Source organism: Fukomys damarensis, unplaced genomic scaffold (assembly GCF_012274545.1).
Source record: "Fukomys damarensis isolate Sample0158 unplaced genomic scaffold, DMR_v1.0_HiC HiC_scaffold_7, whole genome shotgun sequence".
NCBI lineage: Eukaryota > Metazoa > Chordata > Mammalia > Rodentia > Bathyergidae > Fukomys > Fukomys damarensis.
In genome coordinates, this window is record NW_022900919.1 from 2926471 (window position 1) to 2944117 (window position 17647).

At 44.4% G+C, this 17647-nt stretch overlaps 1 protein-coding gene across 1 annotated transcript in view; it reads right to left on the bottom strand.

The window, feature by feature from the left end:
- The window catches only part of Gabra5 (gamma-aminobutyric acid type A receptor subunit alpha5), a 65440-nt gene that overhangs the window by 28069 nt on the left and 19724 nt on the right, over positions 1-17647 (bottom strand). Inside the window, exons 4-5 of the mRNA XM_010612932.3 lie at positions 15532-15599; positions 15218-15438 (exon numbers count right to left, since the gene is read on the bottom strand). Of these exons, the coding sequence (XP_010611234.1) occupies positions 15218-15438; positions 15532-15599 (289 nt within the window). The remainder of the gene's footprint in view (positions 1-15217; positions 15439-15531; positions 15600-17647) is intronic.

Consider the following 17647-nt stretch of genomic DNA (forward strand, 5'->3'; position numbering starts at 1 on the left):
CTAGATCCCTGGCCCCTAAAGACCATGTGTTTTTAAGAGGATCAGATCCCTGTCTGCTGTGGTGGGTTTCACTCTGCTGTTCAACTAGGCAGCTGTCCATCTTTGGGAAATCGTTGTACTAACAACATGTAAAGGTAGCATTCTGAACAAAAGTATACACTAAAGAGGCTGCTTTTAGTGTGTCATGGGGGTGTGTGTGCGCGTGGGGGTGTACGGGAGGGAGCAGAGGGACATGGAGAATGTGCAAAAACAGGAAGACAGACAGTTGGATCTGTAAAAAAGACTAAAAAATTCTAGAAAAATATATGAAAACAGTGGTTTCTACAATTACAATAACTGTTACCACTAGAACCTCACTATAACTCTTAGTTTTGTAGAGGTCTTTAGAATTAGAATTCCAAATGTCAGATAGGTATATTTCCTCTATGATGGTGTTCCTTTTCTAGGAAATGAAATAATTAATTATTCAGAAAAATCTCACAATAGCACATGTTTCAGCCTCAGTCATAAATTTAAACTCTTGATGCCTTTAAACATCCCAACAACAGTCCATGTTTATATGTCTAGATAAGAGGGACCCTTCTATTCACAGGTCTTTGAAATGTAGAGCACACTGAATTGTAATCAACTTCCTTCAGACAGAATGGAGATCAAAGCCCTCTGGGAACGTGGATGTTAAAGCGCAAAGAGCCAGCCAGGTCCTCCACTGAAAACTTCACTTTTTAGATAAGGTTAGACAACTTGCCTCTGGCAACAGTCCACTGAATTGCTGGTAGATACAGGATATTTTTCTGCAGTTCCAATTTATGTTTTACTTTCAGCCTCTATTAAGACAACTCAAATATTAACTTACTGAGGCATAATGTCCCATTTCTGAACAAGATCAGTGCACCAGAACAGATTTGAATCATCCCAGTTAAGTTTTAGAATCCTAAACTTACTAGAGGACTCTCTGCGTGACCAAGGGCAGCAGCTCACAGACACGGTTAAAACAGCCAAATTCTACAATAGCTTTGTCATTTGTTGTGTGATCTTTGTAAAACTGCAATGAGTTGTCTGGTCCAGTATTCCCATTTGAAACAGAAAGATGATCACAGTTGTCTTTATAGTCTAAAAGTGTGATATGTATGAAAAAAGAGTTAAATAGCTTTCATCAAAACCAGTTTAGTGACACTGAGTTAATTAATGAAATTCTAGGTGTTTCCAGACAACATTCTCTTTAGATTTGAGATTTCCCTATTAAAGTGCAAATACTGCAACAAGCTATAGAAAGTGTGATGGTGGTAGACAAAATAACAGCTTCATAAATGTCTTAGTTACTTTTCTTTTTGCTAAGACACAGTACCCAACACCCACAACTCTAAGGAGCAAAGTTTTATTTTGGCTCCAGTTTGTAGAGGTTCCAGTCCATAGTCGGCTGGCTCCAAGGCAGGGCACCAAGCAGTGGGGCATCGCGCAGAAGAAAGAACTCTTGGCAAGGCAGGCAGGAGGCAGAGCAGGATCAAGGGAGGAGGAGGACTACCTATGTGCACCCTTCCGGGCCACGCCCACAGCGAGCCACCTCTTCCCACTAGGCTTCATCTTCCAACCTCACTCCCAGCTAAAAGCCCATCAGTGGACTAATGTAGTGGTGATATCACAAACTCTTGGTCCCATCACCTCCCAAAGCGCCATGTGTGAGTGTGAAGGCTTTGGGGGGACATTTTAAAATAAAGAGTAACAGTCAACGTGTGCACTTCCTAAGACACAAACCTCCAAAGCTGTGATTAGGTTACCTTACATGGCTAAAGGGGCTTTTTGCAGACATAATTTAGATTAAGATTCCAAAAATGGGGAGATAATCTTGGATTATCCATGTGGGTCCTAAGTTTTCACAAGGGTCCTTGTAAAAAGAAGGCAAGAGTGTAAGACAGAGATGAGGACGGAGGTAAAGTGGGAAGGAGGAGACCACACGCCAGGAGTGCAGGGTCCACTGGAGACTGGACGAAGGGCAAGGTTACCAGCACACTGATCTCAGCTTCATGAGACTGTTGGTGTTCCTGACCTCCAGAACTATAAGATTAAAAAATTGTCAAATCTGTGATAATCTGTTATGGTAGCAATAGGAAATGAAGATAAATTGTGGTCCATTGAAGACAGGCACTATTGTAAAAAATTCCTGAAAATGTGGAAATGGCTTTAAATTTGGCAGGGAACAGTGACTGGAACAGTTCTGAGACATACAATGTAAAAAGCATAGGTCACCCTGAACACACCATTCACAGACATATGGATGTTAATGACTGTGGAGTGAGCGCTCCTAAGGAAGTGGTTAGTGAGGAAAAAAACCTAGATTGTCTTAGAGCACAGTGAAATGTCCAGAGAAACAAACTGTAGTGGCAGTATGAACACCAAAGGTCCTGCTGGTGAGATAAGGAAATGCACAACATATCCCTGGAAACTGTAAAAGAGATCTTTATCATACAGTGACAAAGGCACAGCTAAATTCTGTGTACAGTTCTGTGGAATAAAAAACCTACAAACTATTGCAGAGGCTAAGTAATGGTCCTCAAAAATACAAGGTCCTAACCCTGGTGGTTTGTATATGTTACTCTACATGAAGAAAGGTCTCTAAAGTTGTGAATAAGGGTCTTAAGCAGGGGAGGCCACTTAAGTTTCCCACAAATACAACCACAAAGGTCCTTATAACAAAAAGGAGAAATGAAGAGTGAAGGCGAAATGATGAAAACAGAGTGAGGTAGGCTGCTCTGCTGCTGGCTTGAAGATGTAAGTAGGAGCCTTGGGCCGAGGAACCTCAACAGGCAGTTCCACACACAGACTGAACTCTTCACTCCAACCTCCTGAGGCAGGGGTGCTGCCAGCATCTTTATCTTGCCCCAGTAAAACTGATTTTGGGTTCATGGCCTCATGAACTTTAAGGGAATGATTTTGTGTTGTTTCATACCAGCAGGCTTTTGTTAGAGCAATAATAGGAAACTAATGCAATGATAAAGTTTGAGACATACATGAAGTAATTTCCAAGCACAGCATTGCAGTTATGGCTCGTTTTCTTTCTGCTTTTGATAAAATGTGTTTGTGCGTGTGTGTGCATGCATGTGCCTGCATGTAGTGTTGAGCATAAAGTAAATCACTAATGCTAGGAATATAGTTAGCTCTGTTCCTCTGGAAATTTCTTCCTGAGTCCTTCCAAAATTTGAATTATTGGAACTTCCTCCTCTGTAGTCTTTCATTCAGGAAAAACAAAAGCAAAACAGCCAAGCTTATTTATTAACAGTATAATGCCCAAGTGCGTATCTGTCCTTATAAGCAATCACTAACATGATGTGCCACATGCATTATTTTTGTACCTGTCAGACATTCCAATTTCCCTGAAAAGCTAACTGTAGTTTGCAGTATTGAGCAGAAAGTTACTCTAAAGCTCAATCAACTACATAGTAGAAACCTAGCTTTGTTGAAAATGTACATTGATAAGTCAGGAACAGAGTGCTGCTGCCAGGCTGATCAGGCTCCTGCCTCTTGCTGACTGTGGTGGACAGCCTGCATTCTGTGACTGCTCTGGATTCACTGCAGCTGTTTGATCCTGATCAGAACTGCAGGCCTGGTTCTTTACCTTCGAATTAACCCTGGCCCCAACCAAATCCACAGCAGGGGTTTTGTCTGTGATAGAGAAAAGATGAGACACTAAGTCCAGCTGGAGCTCTGCAGTTAGGCTATGGGGAGTAAGTAATAGAGAGCTAGAAGAATAAAATGCACATTGACCTATTGTAAACATAATAGAACTTAAATTCAGTGAAGAGCAATCTTGTAAAAATAACAGGACACAGAGTATAATCTAAAGTTTTAAAGTCTTTCCAATATGATTACATTACAATGATTTATGTCTTAGTTTATATAATTGTAGAATGCCATGTTTAAAAATCTTCTATTGAGATAACAACTGTCTTCTTTTTAAAAATCATTCCAAGTTCTGAAACTTACAGTTCTAGATTTAATGAGTTGTTTGAAGGCTAATTGATTCATTTGTATGCTTGAATAAAATGAGGATAAACATAACTATAACCACAAGAATTATACTGGGCTAAAAGTTTTCACTAAACTTAGGACTATTTATTAGTATTTTCATTCTCCTTCAGCTGTTAGAAAGATGTCAGCAGTTCTTAATTATGTTGGGGAAACCACGTAAGTTTAATAATTTTTTAAACTACCATATTTCTTATTCAAAAGGGAGTAAACTTATTGATCTGTTTTGATAAATATGACTTTTTTTAACACTCACATTTTTCAAGAAAACATTGTAATGATGGATGGGGTGGTAGAAATATTATGCTTTGCTTTTTATGTATATTCAAACACCCAGCAATAAATAAACATAAAGAGATCAAATGTGGAAAAATAACTGCAAGCCTGAGCAATAAAAAATTGCTGCAAAGAATAGTACACAGATGCAAAGGAGTTTCTTAAAATGAAATGCAGACTTTAAGAAATAAGCATTTCTTTAAGCATAAAGTAAAGGTGACCAATAGCATAATGCAGAGGAAGGAAGGTGGACAGCTTAGCTTCTATCACTTAAAATTCTGTTGCCCAGATTTCCTTATAAAATAGATTGTAAAGTCTATCTTACAGAACTGTTTTAGGTATTGAAACAGCAGCGTAAGATATGTAGTAAAAAATGTGACTGACACACAGTAAATGGTTTAAAATTTCTAAGGAAGAAATAAAGGGAATAGGGCCGGGGATTTAGCTCAGTGGTTCTATCACCTGCTGTGCAAGTGTAAGGTCCTGAGTTCAATCCCAGGTACCTCCCCACAAAAAAGAAAAAAATAAAGGGGATATCCACATAATTAATGGATTAGACAACTCTAAAAATCTTCCCAGCCATGAAAATAACAAACTTGCAAAAATGGTCCTCAGTAACGGCTTCTGGCATTCCAGGATCTACTATAAACATTATAAAAACTAGTGGGATGCTTAATAAAGTAAAAAGCTTCTGAATTTCAGAAAGAATGGCCTGTGGCAGTCCAAGTTGCCCAGTTACCATCTCTAGCTCTGCTACAGTCCTTGGCAATGACAGCCCCATTTCTGGTTCAGGTGGCTAGTAACAGGACCAATGTAGACCTTATTCACTACTTACTATGATCTATCTGGGGCCTGAAGGATTAGTTGGAGGGCTTGCTTATATTCTACCTGTATCAGAAATTCCCAGGATGAGGTGGTTTCCCAGACTGCATTTGATTAAAATCGTCAAGGCAAATATATTGTCACAGCCAGCCAGAGGTAGGGCAAGCCATAGACAGGCCAAAAAAGCTAGACAAGAAGAGACTAGAGAAAGAGATCTATAGGAGGATGATGGCTATATAGCTCCCATGGATCCAGGGAATTTTGAAAGACTGGACACATGCTAAGAAAAGACCCAAGGAAAGCCAAAGTTCTCAATCTCTGGACTGCCACAGACTCCACGCAAGCACGAAGCGAAATCCATGACAAACCTGTGCACTCTCTGCTTGAGCATGAGGGGTGTTCAGTGTGCTCAGAATGTCTGCAAAGTCAAACACAGATTTTTTGATAGGGTTTTTTTGGGGGGGTGGTTTGGGTTTTGGCTTAAAGCATTTAAAAATCTGTCAGATAACTAACCACTAAGCTAAAGAAATACTGGCCAACATGACAGACAACTCAGAATTTTCAAGGTATGCTTTAAAAACCCACTAGGTATTCGACACCCACAACAAGCATTATGGAGGTGGGAGGATAGAATTTATACATTATAAATAATCAAAATATCTACTTTAAATTAAAAAATTAAGAAAAGCATATTCAAAATGAAAAAAATTATCAGGCTCTGTGCCTGAAAACACAGAGACATTGTACATCCTAGAAAACATATTAAGTCAATATAGAAATCTAGGGGAAAACAACAAATACAGAAAACAGAGAGATAGAAGTTAGAGAAAGAACCAAAGAGACATTCTGGAGGTGAAGGAATCAACCGTAGCCAAACTTTTTCTAAAGGATTTCACTAAAAGATTGGAAAAAGTCATCAAATGTGAAAATAATTCAAATAAAACTATCCAGCCATCTAGGCCATTGCTTCCTTTCCCCACAAGGCAGCAGATCCCTCAACTCCAAACTCAGTGCACAAGGATGCACTTCACTCACCTCCTGAAAGACACTCAAGCAACCCCCCTCTAGCGTGGCTGATGCCACTGTGTCCTTGCCACCATGGAGGCCAAGCAGGTTTTCAGAGAAGCACTTCCTGACCTTTCATAGTACAAGAACGCCTCCTTTAGTCTACCCATATTTTCTGTCTTCTCCATGTCTTAATGCTAATGGGTGATAACAATTCTATTTATATTTAAAAGTATATATTCACTGACTTTATTAATTCTATGGAAAGCATGGGGGCAACTAGCTTCCATTGTAAGAAGCAAAGTTCAGCAGTAATGTATATTATGTAGTTCTTAATACTTATATTTAATCATTCGCATTTCTAAATACTTTAATCACCATCATAAAAAGTTTGTGACACTGATGAATTAACTTTCATCAAAATATTGTGAAACTTCAGTCCAGCTGAAAGATTCCTTTGGCCTTCTGATCAACTCTTGGTGTCTTCCTGTGTGACACTGCCAGCTATAGCTGGTGACTGCTGTTCTGTGTGTGTGTGTGTGTGTGTGTGTAGGGGGTGTTTAACTAGGACAAGGGGTCTGTACAGGAAAACTAGGACCTTGAAGCAGGACTGCTGACTCTGAGATCAGGGTGGATTTGCAAACAGACGTGTGGTGACATCAGTGTGTGCTGTCCCATGTGGAAGCAACCATATACATCTGGCTACTGACTGCTTAAAATATGGCTACTAACCTGTGGACTGAGTATTAACTTGCTTTAAATTGAATTTTTTAATATCATACATGTCTAGTGGATACTGTATCCAACAGCACAATTACAGGGGAAAAAAAACCCCCAAAAAACACGCTGACAAAAATCTCAAGCTTCCAGGCTGCCCAGGAAGCATTTCCGGCCTGGAGGACTCTGCAAGTCTCCCCCTCCACCAACGTCAAGCGAATGCCTACTTATTTGGGGGTAAATCTAGAAAGGTCCGCTGCATTAGCCATGCTCTGGTGAGACAAGGGCTCTGAACTTCCTACTCCCTGTGCACTTGGCTGCTGCTTAGGGTCATCTCTGACTCCGGGACCTCATGGACGGAGCGCGTGCATGAGATGAGGTGACCGTCTCCACTGGTAGAAGGCCACATTCTCAGTGGACACTGGTGCTGCTGCTTCACTTCCCTCTGCAGGACGGAGGGGAGGACTTTCTCCACCGCCTGTGGAAGTGTCGCAGCACTGGGTCCAGTGCCCGGGTGGTAGATGCCAGTAAGGACAGGCTTCCTGTGGTCTCCCAGGAGCACCCTCCAGAAACACGACACCGTGCTTTCCCTGAGGGTGCTGCAGTGAAGCCAGGGCTTCAGCAAGGTGCTCCTGACCTGCAAGGTCTATTTCCCTCCATGTGAGTGATCCCGCTGCCACCCAGTGGTAGTTATGTCAGCCCTGCTGGCTGAAGAGACTGCCCAGCTTCCTGTTGTGGGTTCATCAGATGTTATATTAAAATAGGGACAGGCAGGTGGGTTTGGACGTAAGGGCTTTATTGATGGATGAATTACTGTGCATTAAGTTTCACCTGCTTCACTGGCCTCATCTATGATCAGAGCAAAGATGGAACCAGTTTCTTAGGATATTTTACAGAGTTAATGAATTTCTATTTCTGAAATACCTGATACATAACAAGGGCCAAATATGTTTTTGCAAACTACATGGCAGGCCAGCTGAAATGATTCTTTCCATTTAAACATAACTGACTGCCTGGACCTTATGCTGTGTGTGAGTCTCTAGGCTGACCATCTACAGCTCAGACTGGACAGTTCCAACTGATATTCAAGCAGCCAGGGGTTTCCACCAAGGACCCTCTCTCCCATCTGAGATACCTGAGAACTTTGAAGGTGGTTCTTTGTGTATAGGTGGCCATCTCTGAGAAGGTCTAAGAAGGCCTTGGGCAGAATAGCCCGAGATGCCAGCTGAGCACGAGTCCTGCTTCTCTCTAACCAGGACTGTGGGTGGTTCTACCCTTTGAGGGGCCAGGACCTTAGCTCCAACAGTCTGGTTACAGAGGGGGCAATGGTCCTGTGTGAGTTGTGTGCACAACAGTTCAAAAGTATGGAGAGACGAAGTTGAAGTGGTAGCAAGGATTTTGAATGAAGACCCTTCCCAATAGACTTAGAAGATTTTGGTCATGTTTTCCAACCAAATGTACAAGAACTGTGCATTTAAAATGCCTCATTTGTACCCTGCACACACAGTTTATTTAGGTGAATCTGTATAAAACTGGCAGAAACCTGGTTACTGAGCATGTCCATGACAGAGAAACTCCAGGGTCTCCTTCTAAATCCCTCAAACCTAGGTCTGAGGAGCAGGGAGATGGCCGGCTAAGGAAAGGTGCTTTCTTTCCATCCATTCTCCCCGCTCCGTCACGGACCTGCCTTACGTTCACGTGAATGACAGGCTCTGGGATTACGTGGAGCACCGTCCTCTGCCAGTGTCTGCAGGAGGCTGGTTCCAGGGTGCCCTGTGGGACACCGAAATCTGCACGTGCTCAGGTCCCTTGTATAAAATGGCGTAGAATTTGCATATAGCCTCTCCACATCCTCCCACCTACTTTAAATCAACCCTGGGTAACTTCTAATTCCTAACACAGTATAGATACTGTGTGCATGATTATTGCACTACATTGTTTAAGGAATAACGACGAGAAATCATCTGTGCATATCCAGTGCCGATGGAATTTTAGAATAATTTCAATGTGACTTGGCCTGAATCAAAGGTGGCCAAACCCATGGGAGCTGACTGATTTCCAGACCGATGCACAGCGCCAAGAAGAAGCCCAGCGGAGGGAGAGCCAAGCCAGGCACTGCATACTGGGGCAGACAGACTCAAGGGCCGCTCTGGGAGAAGAAGTCTGGGGGGCCCATGGCAGAGATGAGGGCGAGTGGGGAACGGCACCGCGCTGAGGGCATCCCGGTGCCTCTTGCTTTAAATGAATCAGTAACAAGGGAACTCGGGGATCTCGTGTCCCCGTGGGAAGCTCTAGATCCACGAGGCGAGTTACTGTTGTGCACGTTGTTACCACAGACTGTAGCTAGATGCAGCTCACTAAGGAAATGGGCTGAGGTTCATGTTCACGGATAAAGTATCAGGGAGAAGCAGCGGAGACGATGCCTACACCCACTGTTGGTGGAGCTGGAGCTGGTACAAATTTGCCAGAGAATTAGCTGAAAATTTATATCAAAATAACTGTCTTTTGTTTGATTCTTGGAATTTGTCCAAAGCAAATATTTATGTGCTAGCATCACAATGGTATTTATCACACAGGAAAAATGAAAATAACCGAACTTTTGTTATAGAGAATGAGGACCTATAGGAAGTTTTAGAACAACCGTTAAGACAAAGAAAATGTTGTCTATATATTTTATTTTATAAAGCTATCTTCAAGCGTTCAACAAATGAGACTACTTAAAAACACAGATCATGTGTTTGTGCACAGAAATATGTTTATTTGTGTGCACACAAACACATGCATGATACACACTCAGAGATTAATACTGAGTCTTTCTTGATATTCTTTATGATTTTTAGGTACGTTTTATATCTTTTCATTTGAGAATCGGTATCTACTTAAAAATCAAAAGTAGATCTGCTGGTTAGTAAAAGCAGTTTTTAATTAGACACTGGTATGTATAGGTATGCACATATATGAAAGTATCTGTATGCACCCATTCGGTATCTAGTTAAAACTGCTATGTATATATGTATCGTTTCCTTCAACTCCAAGATCCATAAAATTTCCTTAAAGTAAATATGATACCTTAAGGAGTGGAGCCAGTCATCAAACAAAAATGTGACCATTCTGCCCTCCAGTGGCCAATCAAGAAATATGTGTATTTAGTGTAGTTCTCAAAATGAGTCTTGGAAATCACGGCTCTACTGCATTGAAAGAATGAAAAAAAACAAAACAACAACAAGAAAAACTGGCTCTAAGAGATGAATGTAAAATGATCAAGGACTCCTGACTACTAACCCACATTGAGAATTTGAACTCAAGGCAGCCTAACCCCAAAGTCCATCCACGTTTTGACTGCGTATTTCCTCAGTTCAGAGCGGAAGCTTCGCCCTTCGTGCTGAGATTTAAGTGGAGCGTACACAGTCGCACGATCTGCCTTCCTCAGAGTGAGGCAGCACAGGGACAACGCACCGTGCAAGGGAGAAGAGGCGGAGTGGCGCTCCGTGCTCCACACGGTGTGCCCAGACTTACTCCGTGCTGCGTGTTCAGCTGCCCTGGGGAAATTGGCAGCTGCGATAGTTAACTGTTGCGTCAGCTCGAGTAAGAAATGTCCAATTGATCGGATCCGCATAGTGCTTGGCTGAGTGGATTTAATGAGGTCAGGAGACCCACCCTGGGTGTGCGTGGCACCAACTGACGGGCTTGTAGTCTGGATGGAATTAAAGAAGTACAAAGAAGGAAGGGTGGTTTCTACCTCTCCTCACACGTCCCTCTCCTGCTTCCAGCACAGACTTCCCTCAGCCCTATACTGCAGACCCTTGGGCCTCCTGACACACACTCAAAACAGGACCGGACAGTGAGCTCCAGGCTTCTGACTGGCCTGCATGCTTTGGAGCTCCAGCTCGCAGACAGCCCTTTTGTGCTCTTCCACACCTGACTGCAGGTGGCCCACCTCGTAAATCCTTAGTATTCGTACATCTTATATTAAACCTGTCCCTCTAGTGAGCACTGACTGATACAGTGACGCTCTAAGATGTGCTCCCAGCCCTCTCTGTCACGGGCCTGGAGAAAGGGATGGGATGTAGAGGAGCCACCAGGTTTCCCGGGATCGGAGAAACGTGGTTCCAGCAGCGCCTGCCTTCCACGAAGTCCTTGCTTGCCAGTTGTGGCGTCCTGCCCTTCTGTGACAGTTCAGCTCAGCTGTCACCTTCCCTGGCTTGGGAGCCCTCTAGGGATTAGTAAAGGTTTGTGGTGGTCACAGAGGACTGACCTAGAGGTCTGTATCTGGCCCCTGGCCCCTTCTTCTCTGGCGTTGTTTTCCTGCTCAGTCTCTCTGCTGCCATGAAGTAAGAGCAGCCTTGCTCCTCTACACCCATCCACCAGTGTGCCTGCCTTGTAGCCAGCAGGCTGTGGGCTGATCCTCTGAGATCAGAGCCAAATTCAGCCTCCCGTAAGTTGTGGACGTCAGGTAACATGTCCCAGGTACAGAAGAGCTGACATTCCTTCAGGCCAAGCAGGGACTCGCTCTCACACCAGGGCCCGATGTTGGGAAATATCCCCTATGGCACGCGATGGCACTGGAGAGTGGGACACAGGCAGATAAAGACTGCCGCTGTCTCCTGGGCCAGGTGCTCAGACATGCCAGTGTCTCACAAGATCTGGCTCGCTCCCTGAGACACGTGGTCACATCGCCCTGTGGGAGCTTTTCTGGTGGAGAACTGGGGACCAACTGCTATGCACACATTACCAGTCGTTGTACTCAGAACAAAAGTGATTATGAATGCTGACCAAGGTGACAGTCATCCATCCACCTATGACCTGCTTTACTTTACTTCATGCCGCGTGTTCTATGCAATGGAGATATGGGTGACTGAAGCCCATCTGTGGGGTCAGCAGCTCTTCCTTTCCACCCCTAGAGAGGAGGGCTGGCTATGGGGAGGGTGGGTGTTGAGGCACCTGTGGAAGTGACCCGGCCAGGAGTATCTGTGTGAAATAATCACTGCTTCCTCAGACTCTGCCAGAAGAAAGTGTTTCAGCAGATGCTCTCAACTTCTGATGGATTGACTGACAACATTTTGACTTTACCATGATGTGAAATTGACTGGCATTCAGTAGAAACTGCACTTGAAATACTGGATTTAACCCTTTCCCTGGACCGTGAAATGCAGTCTGATCCTCTTGTGGAAGGCTAAGCAGCTGCAGCAGCAGCCACACAACTGCCTGGGAAATAAGGATACCACAGTCCCTGTGCTGCTGAGCCAGGGTGTTCAGGAGGTCCGGTGCATGAACTGGCGTGTTGAGCTCACAGTGGGTGTACAGGGATGCCTTCTTGGTGGTTTAGGGATATCCGAAGGTCCTGTGCTCCTCCACCCAGCCATTCTTCAATCCCAAGCATCATCTCTCTGAGAACCCAGTGGGAAATGCTTGAGGTTAGCATCAAGCTTACCCTGAGCAAACACAGATGTTATCTTCAGATCTTATTAAAAATGACCCATTGGTAGCAAGAATCTCTTGAAAACCAGTATTGATTAGGTCCAGGAAGTGCCAAAGGCTGTTTGCCAGACTTCGGGTGGGGGGAGCAAATGGCATCAGCCGCCTAATGCTCCTGATGTTTTCTGAGTCATCTGAAGGAAGAGGTCCAGCAGCTCAGTGTGTGTAGCTTTCAACGTTAATCCAAAGGACTTCTGGGACTTGGTGGGCATCTCACATTAAAAATTCTATCTAGTACAATCACTTCTTTAGAGTTACTTTTGTTTTTACCTTTTAAGCTTGTCCTAGAAGTTATTTTCTAGAAACAGTGACTATAATATGTTTAAGCACCTCCAGATGTTTCTCCAAGGTTAAACCCTAGTTCTAAATGATGTACCTCCACCTTTTTAATTGGTACAAAGTTAAAAAAAAAAACCCAAGTTTATTTGAAAATATTACCATTTTTTTATATTTCTTTCAATGTTTGGTATCATAAGTATAACATCACGATAGACACTTTTGTGCCTGAAGACAGTTAGTTCACTTTTCCTAGAGATTTCCTTAACATAGACAGCACCTAATAATCACTGGATCAGGGTATACATTGGCTTATAAGGTGTTAGTTTTCTGTTATTGTAACAAATATCTGAGGTAAAACTTACAGAGAAAAGGATTTTCAAGGTCACACTTTCGGAGATTTCAAGTCTGTGGGCAGCTGGCTTCACTGTTGTAACTGTGTGAGGAGTCAAGACATCATGGCTACAGATGTGTGACAGCTTATCTCATGGCCAGGGGGCAAGAGAGATAAAAAGGGACAAACTGGGGTCCACAGTCTACTTCAAGGGCACACCACTGATGAGCTAGACACCCCAGTGGGCCGCAGGGGCACCACTGTGGGGAACGTGCCTTTGTCACATGAGTCTGTGGGGACACTTAAGATCCAAAGTAGCGCCAGAGTGGCCCATGGCTGCACAGAACGGCAGTGCCACCAAGGTACCCGCGATGGGGTATGGATCCGAACACCACTCACCCTGTGATTGCTGTTTCTCCGGTGGTTTGTGTTGCCATTTCAACATCTCTGCTAAATCAATAAAATGCCACTGCCTTATAGCTATAGCTCCATCACATTAACATTCATAACATTTTGAAAAGCAACCCTTTCACTTTCCAAATGCTGTATATGATGGAAGAAGAAAACTCATTATCATCTTTGCAGCTCATTAGCACAAGCAGTCGCCCATCACTGCCAGCAAACTCCTCTCATTCTCACCTCTCACGGGCTTCCTTCTGGGCATGACACAGAGAGGGCATTAAGAAGGCTCCCCTGTGTCTGCACCACACAGTCCCTCCCAGGTGTGATGGGTCCAGCAGGACACTGCTTAGACCTGAGCTCCAGGTCCTGCTGCCCCTTGGCTAGTTGTGGGATCCTGGCTAAGTAGGAAATGTCACTGAGCTTCGCTCTCTGGATGTTCACAGTCATGATGTCACCTGTCCGGCAGGGGTGGGGACTGAAGAAGTTCATGTCTGTGCCTGTTAAGTGGTATCTGGTGGAGACCTCCCTCCTCCCTCCTCCCTAGTAGTTTTTGTGTTTTGTTTCACAGTCCTGGTGACTGAACCCAGAGCCTCAAGCATGTTAGACAAGCGCTGTATTGCTGAGCTCTACCCACAGCCTCCGTTCTCTGCAGTCTAAACAGTGATCCTGCAGCAGTGGTGCACTAGAGCTAGCGTTCCTTTTCCTTCTAGAAATAAAACCGCATGCTTCACATTCCATGTTTTAGGCTAATCCACTGGGGACTCAGAGTATTTTTATTCTATGAACCAAACACATTCAGTCTCACAGTAACTGCATCCAGTCCCTCATCCCAACCCTCTGTGGCCCCCTAGGAAGCTTCAAGACCTTAGCCTGTCTCACACCTGCTCACAGGGCTGAGATCACACAAGGTTTCTCCACACCCTTCCTTTCCCAGGACAACAGCCAAGATGGTATTTTCAACTCAAGCACCATCTCCCTGCTTTCTAGCAGAATTCTCTGCCTGGAGAGGGCTCAGCCCAAGGCACCCATGCCCACAGTGACGCATTAGTCCATGGGGAAAACACACCAAGGTTCAATGTAGGAAACACGGCACAAGGAGACAGTGCAGTGCTGCACTGGGACAGGCTGACTCATCTGAGCTCCTACCTGAGTTGTTATGAGAAAAGTCAAGCCTGGACGTATGTTAGAAAACACAGCCTCCAAACATGAAAGCATTAATATTATTTCCATTTTGATTTCTTCTTTGAAATATAAAATGTACCGTGAAAAACTGTAGTAAGAGAAATTACATGAATATCAACATAAGAGCACGTGCTTTTTTTTGACTTGATGTTAGTGGGTTTTTAAATAATTTTGAAAATATTTTCTGAAGCCTACTTAAGCCCACCAGTGAAAACTTTGAAAAGCTATAAAGGAGCCTTTCTCCTTGGTCAATTTATCGATTTATTAAAGGACAGTGAATAATTCAGACAAAAACTGACTAATGAATATTTTAGATTAGAAATACTAAAATTTAACCTCAGCATTGAAATGTACTCGAAAGGTATGAAAATGGCCTTTTTAAAAATTGAAAGAATTGTGCAACTGAAACAAAGAGGTTTCTTTTCAGTTTTCTGACTAAAATTTTTATAAAGTAAGTTTTCCCTATCTTTCACCATCTGGCTCACTAATTCCAGAAATGCTCTTGAACTTGAATAGGAAAAAGTATAGGTAACCAAGGCCTCTGTTTCTACAGCAGCCAAGGGAAAGTCTACATACGCATGGGCATGCAGTGGTCACAGGACTCAGGCACAGACACACACACACACACACACACACACACACACACACGGAATGCAGTTGTCACGCCCACCCTGAGAACACGGGCACCCGGGCCCAGCCGGCGCTCACCGCATGGTGTAGAGCAGGGTGCCGTCGTCCTCCAGCCGCAGCAGCTTGTTGGGCGTGGTCATGTTGTGCGCGATGGATTTCTTCCCGTTGTGGAAGAAAGTGTCCGGAGTCCAGATCTTACTGGCCAGCAGGTTGTTGAGGGGGAGGCGCTGCATTGGCCCCTTGAACCGCAGCCTCTCGTCCTTCCAGCTCTGTCTGAAGAACACGTCGATGGTGTATTCCTAATGCACAGGGAGGCAATGCCTGAGTAGGAGGGGTCTGCTGCCATTCTGCGGGCTCAGGTGGAGTGGTCCCACGGGCGGCCCGGCACCTACCATCTCCGTGTCTGACACCGGGCCAAAGCTGGTGACGTAGATGTCCGTCCGCACCTGAGTGATCCGCTCTGAAATACAGACAACAGTTGCTCATGCGCTTGATCACACAGGGTCTCGGGCTCAGGCCACCCACCAGCCGGGGCATAGTATGGGCTTGGTAAGTTTGGAGGACCTGACCCCACACCCAGTGGGACCAAACTGCTCCAAATGTAACCTACATAAAATACCTCTGTTAAGGAAAGAGACTGGGCTTCCCTGAGTCCACTGCCCAGGCCGGGGCTGAGTCAGTCCTGGCCTTGGGAAGAACACCTAAGCTTCAGTCTCCTCTATAAATCTGAGACAAGAAGCCAGCCTGCCAGGCTTAGCCTGATCCTCCCCACAAACAGTGGCCTGGAAAGGGGGTGGACAGTTCAGGATGAGGAAGGCTGAGTTGGGAGGGTCTCTGATAAAACAGAAGTCACAGGGCTGGGAAGTGGCTCAGTGATCTGGCATTTGCCTGGAAGGCATAAGGCCCTAGGTCCAATCCCCAACACTGCAAAAACAAAACAAAAAACCTGGTGACACCGTGTGTCCTTTGGAAAAGGACCCATGGAAACGTGTCCTCTCAGAATGCTGACAAAGAAAGACCTCCTTCATGACATTTTAAACCATTAGAAATTCCTATCCTAGGAGACTGCTATTTTAATGCAAATTACTGCAAATATATAAAAGGTAGAAGTGGCCAACAATATTGTGGGTGAAGGGAATTTTCATGTTCCTGGGCGTCACTGAGGCCCTAGAACTCCGTGAGTTCCTGCATAGAGACCATATTCAGACATAGGACAACCCACACGGATGATCCCAAGCCAGCCAATGGTGCCGTCACAGGCTCAGCACCCGCCTAGCTTATGCTCCCAGATCCTCCTTACATGCCACCATCTACTTGTGCGGAGTGTATTTGTACACACACAGCTGTGTGTGATGTGTACAGCTTGGGTGTCGGCCACCACCGAGACACACTGTGCCTTGGGATGAGGGTGCCCGGGAGGCACCGCCCCATACGGCTGTAAGTCAGGCTACCCGAGTGGGGGAGTGTGCAGGAGCTGAGGGCAGGCTCACCCACACTGGACCCTGTGAGTGCACAGCCCAGGTGCTTGGGAATATTCGGCGGGCAGAGTAAGACGGGCAGAGGAGCCCAATGGGAAGTTTTTGTGCTGAAAGGCAGAGAGTGGCAGTTTGGGCTTTAAACAAATCTCCTTGTTAAGAATGCAAAGATAAGAAAGATAAGGGCTGGGGTTTAGCTCAGTGGTTCCGCCACCTGCCTCGCAAGCACAAGGACCCGAGTTCAATTCCCAGTACCAAAAAAAAAAGCAAATATAAGAACAGAACTAAACTGCTAAGGATATTTGCCAGAGGGCCTCTACCTCTGTTTGTGAAGCAAGCTCAAATGCACCACATCTAAACTGCACCTGGGAACTGCACATAACTCTCAGCACAAACTTAAACCAAGCCTGCCTGTTGTGCTCTGAAAGCACCATCTTCTATCAGCTCACTTTTTGATCGACTTCCACAAAGTACAGTGACCCCCCCACCCGCACTCTCACCGTCTCCCTATGTAGTTACTCGCTGTGAGCAAAGGTCTAAAATTACTACATAGGAAATTCTAGGAATAAATAGTTCAAACTTGTTTTAGCGTAGTGGAAGTCCCCAGTTTACAATCATTCGTGTTGCGATATTTCACAGATATGAAGAGATCTCACATTTCGAACATTTACAGATGCAAACAAATTGTAGAAGTAGCTCGTGTGTCTGGCAGACATTGTCACAGTTGTGCTGCTGTGTGCTTATGGTGCTTAAAACTAAAAGCTGTTTAGATTCAGTAAAGTATCTGGATACAAGGTGAATACCCAAAAATCAATAGCCTTTCTATACACAAATAACAGACAGACAGAAAGAGAAATAAGGGAAAAAATTCCTTTTACAATAGCATCCAAAAAAATGAAGTATCTAGGAATCAATCTAACAAAAGAAACAAAAGATCTCTACACTGAAAACTACAGCACTCTGAAAAAAGAAATCGAAGAGGATATAAAAAAATGGAAAGATATCCCCTGCTCCTGGGTAGGAAGAATCAACA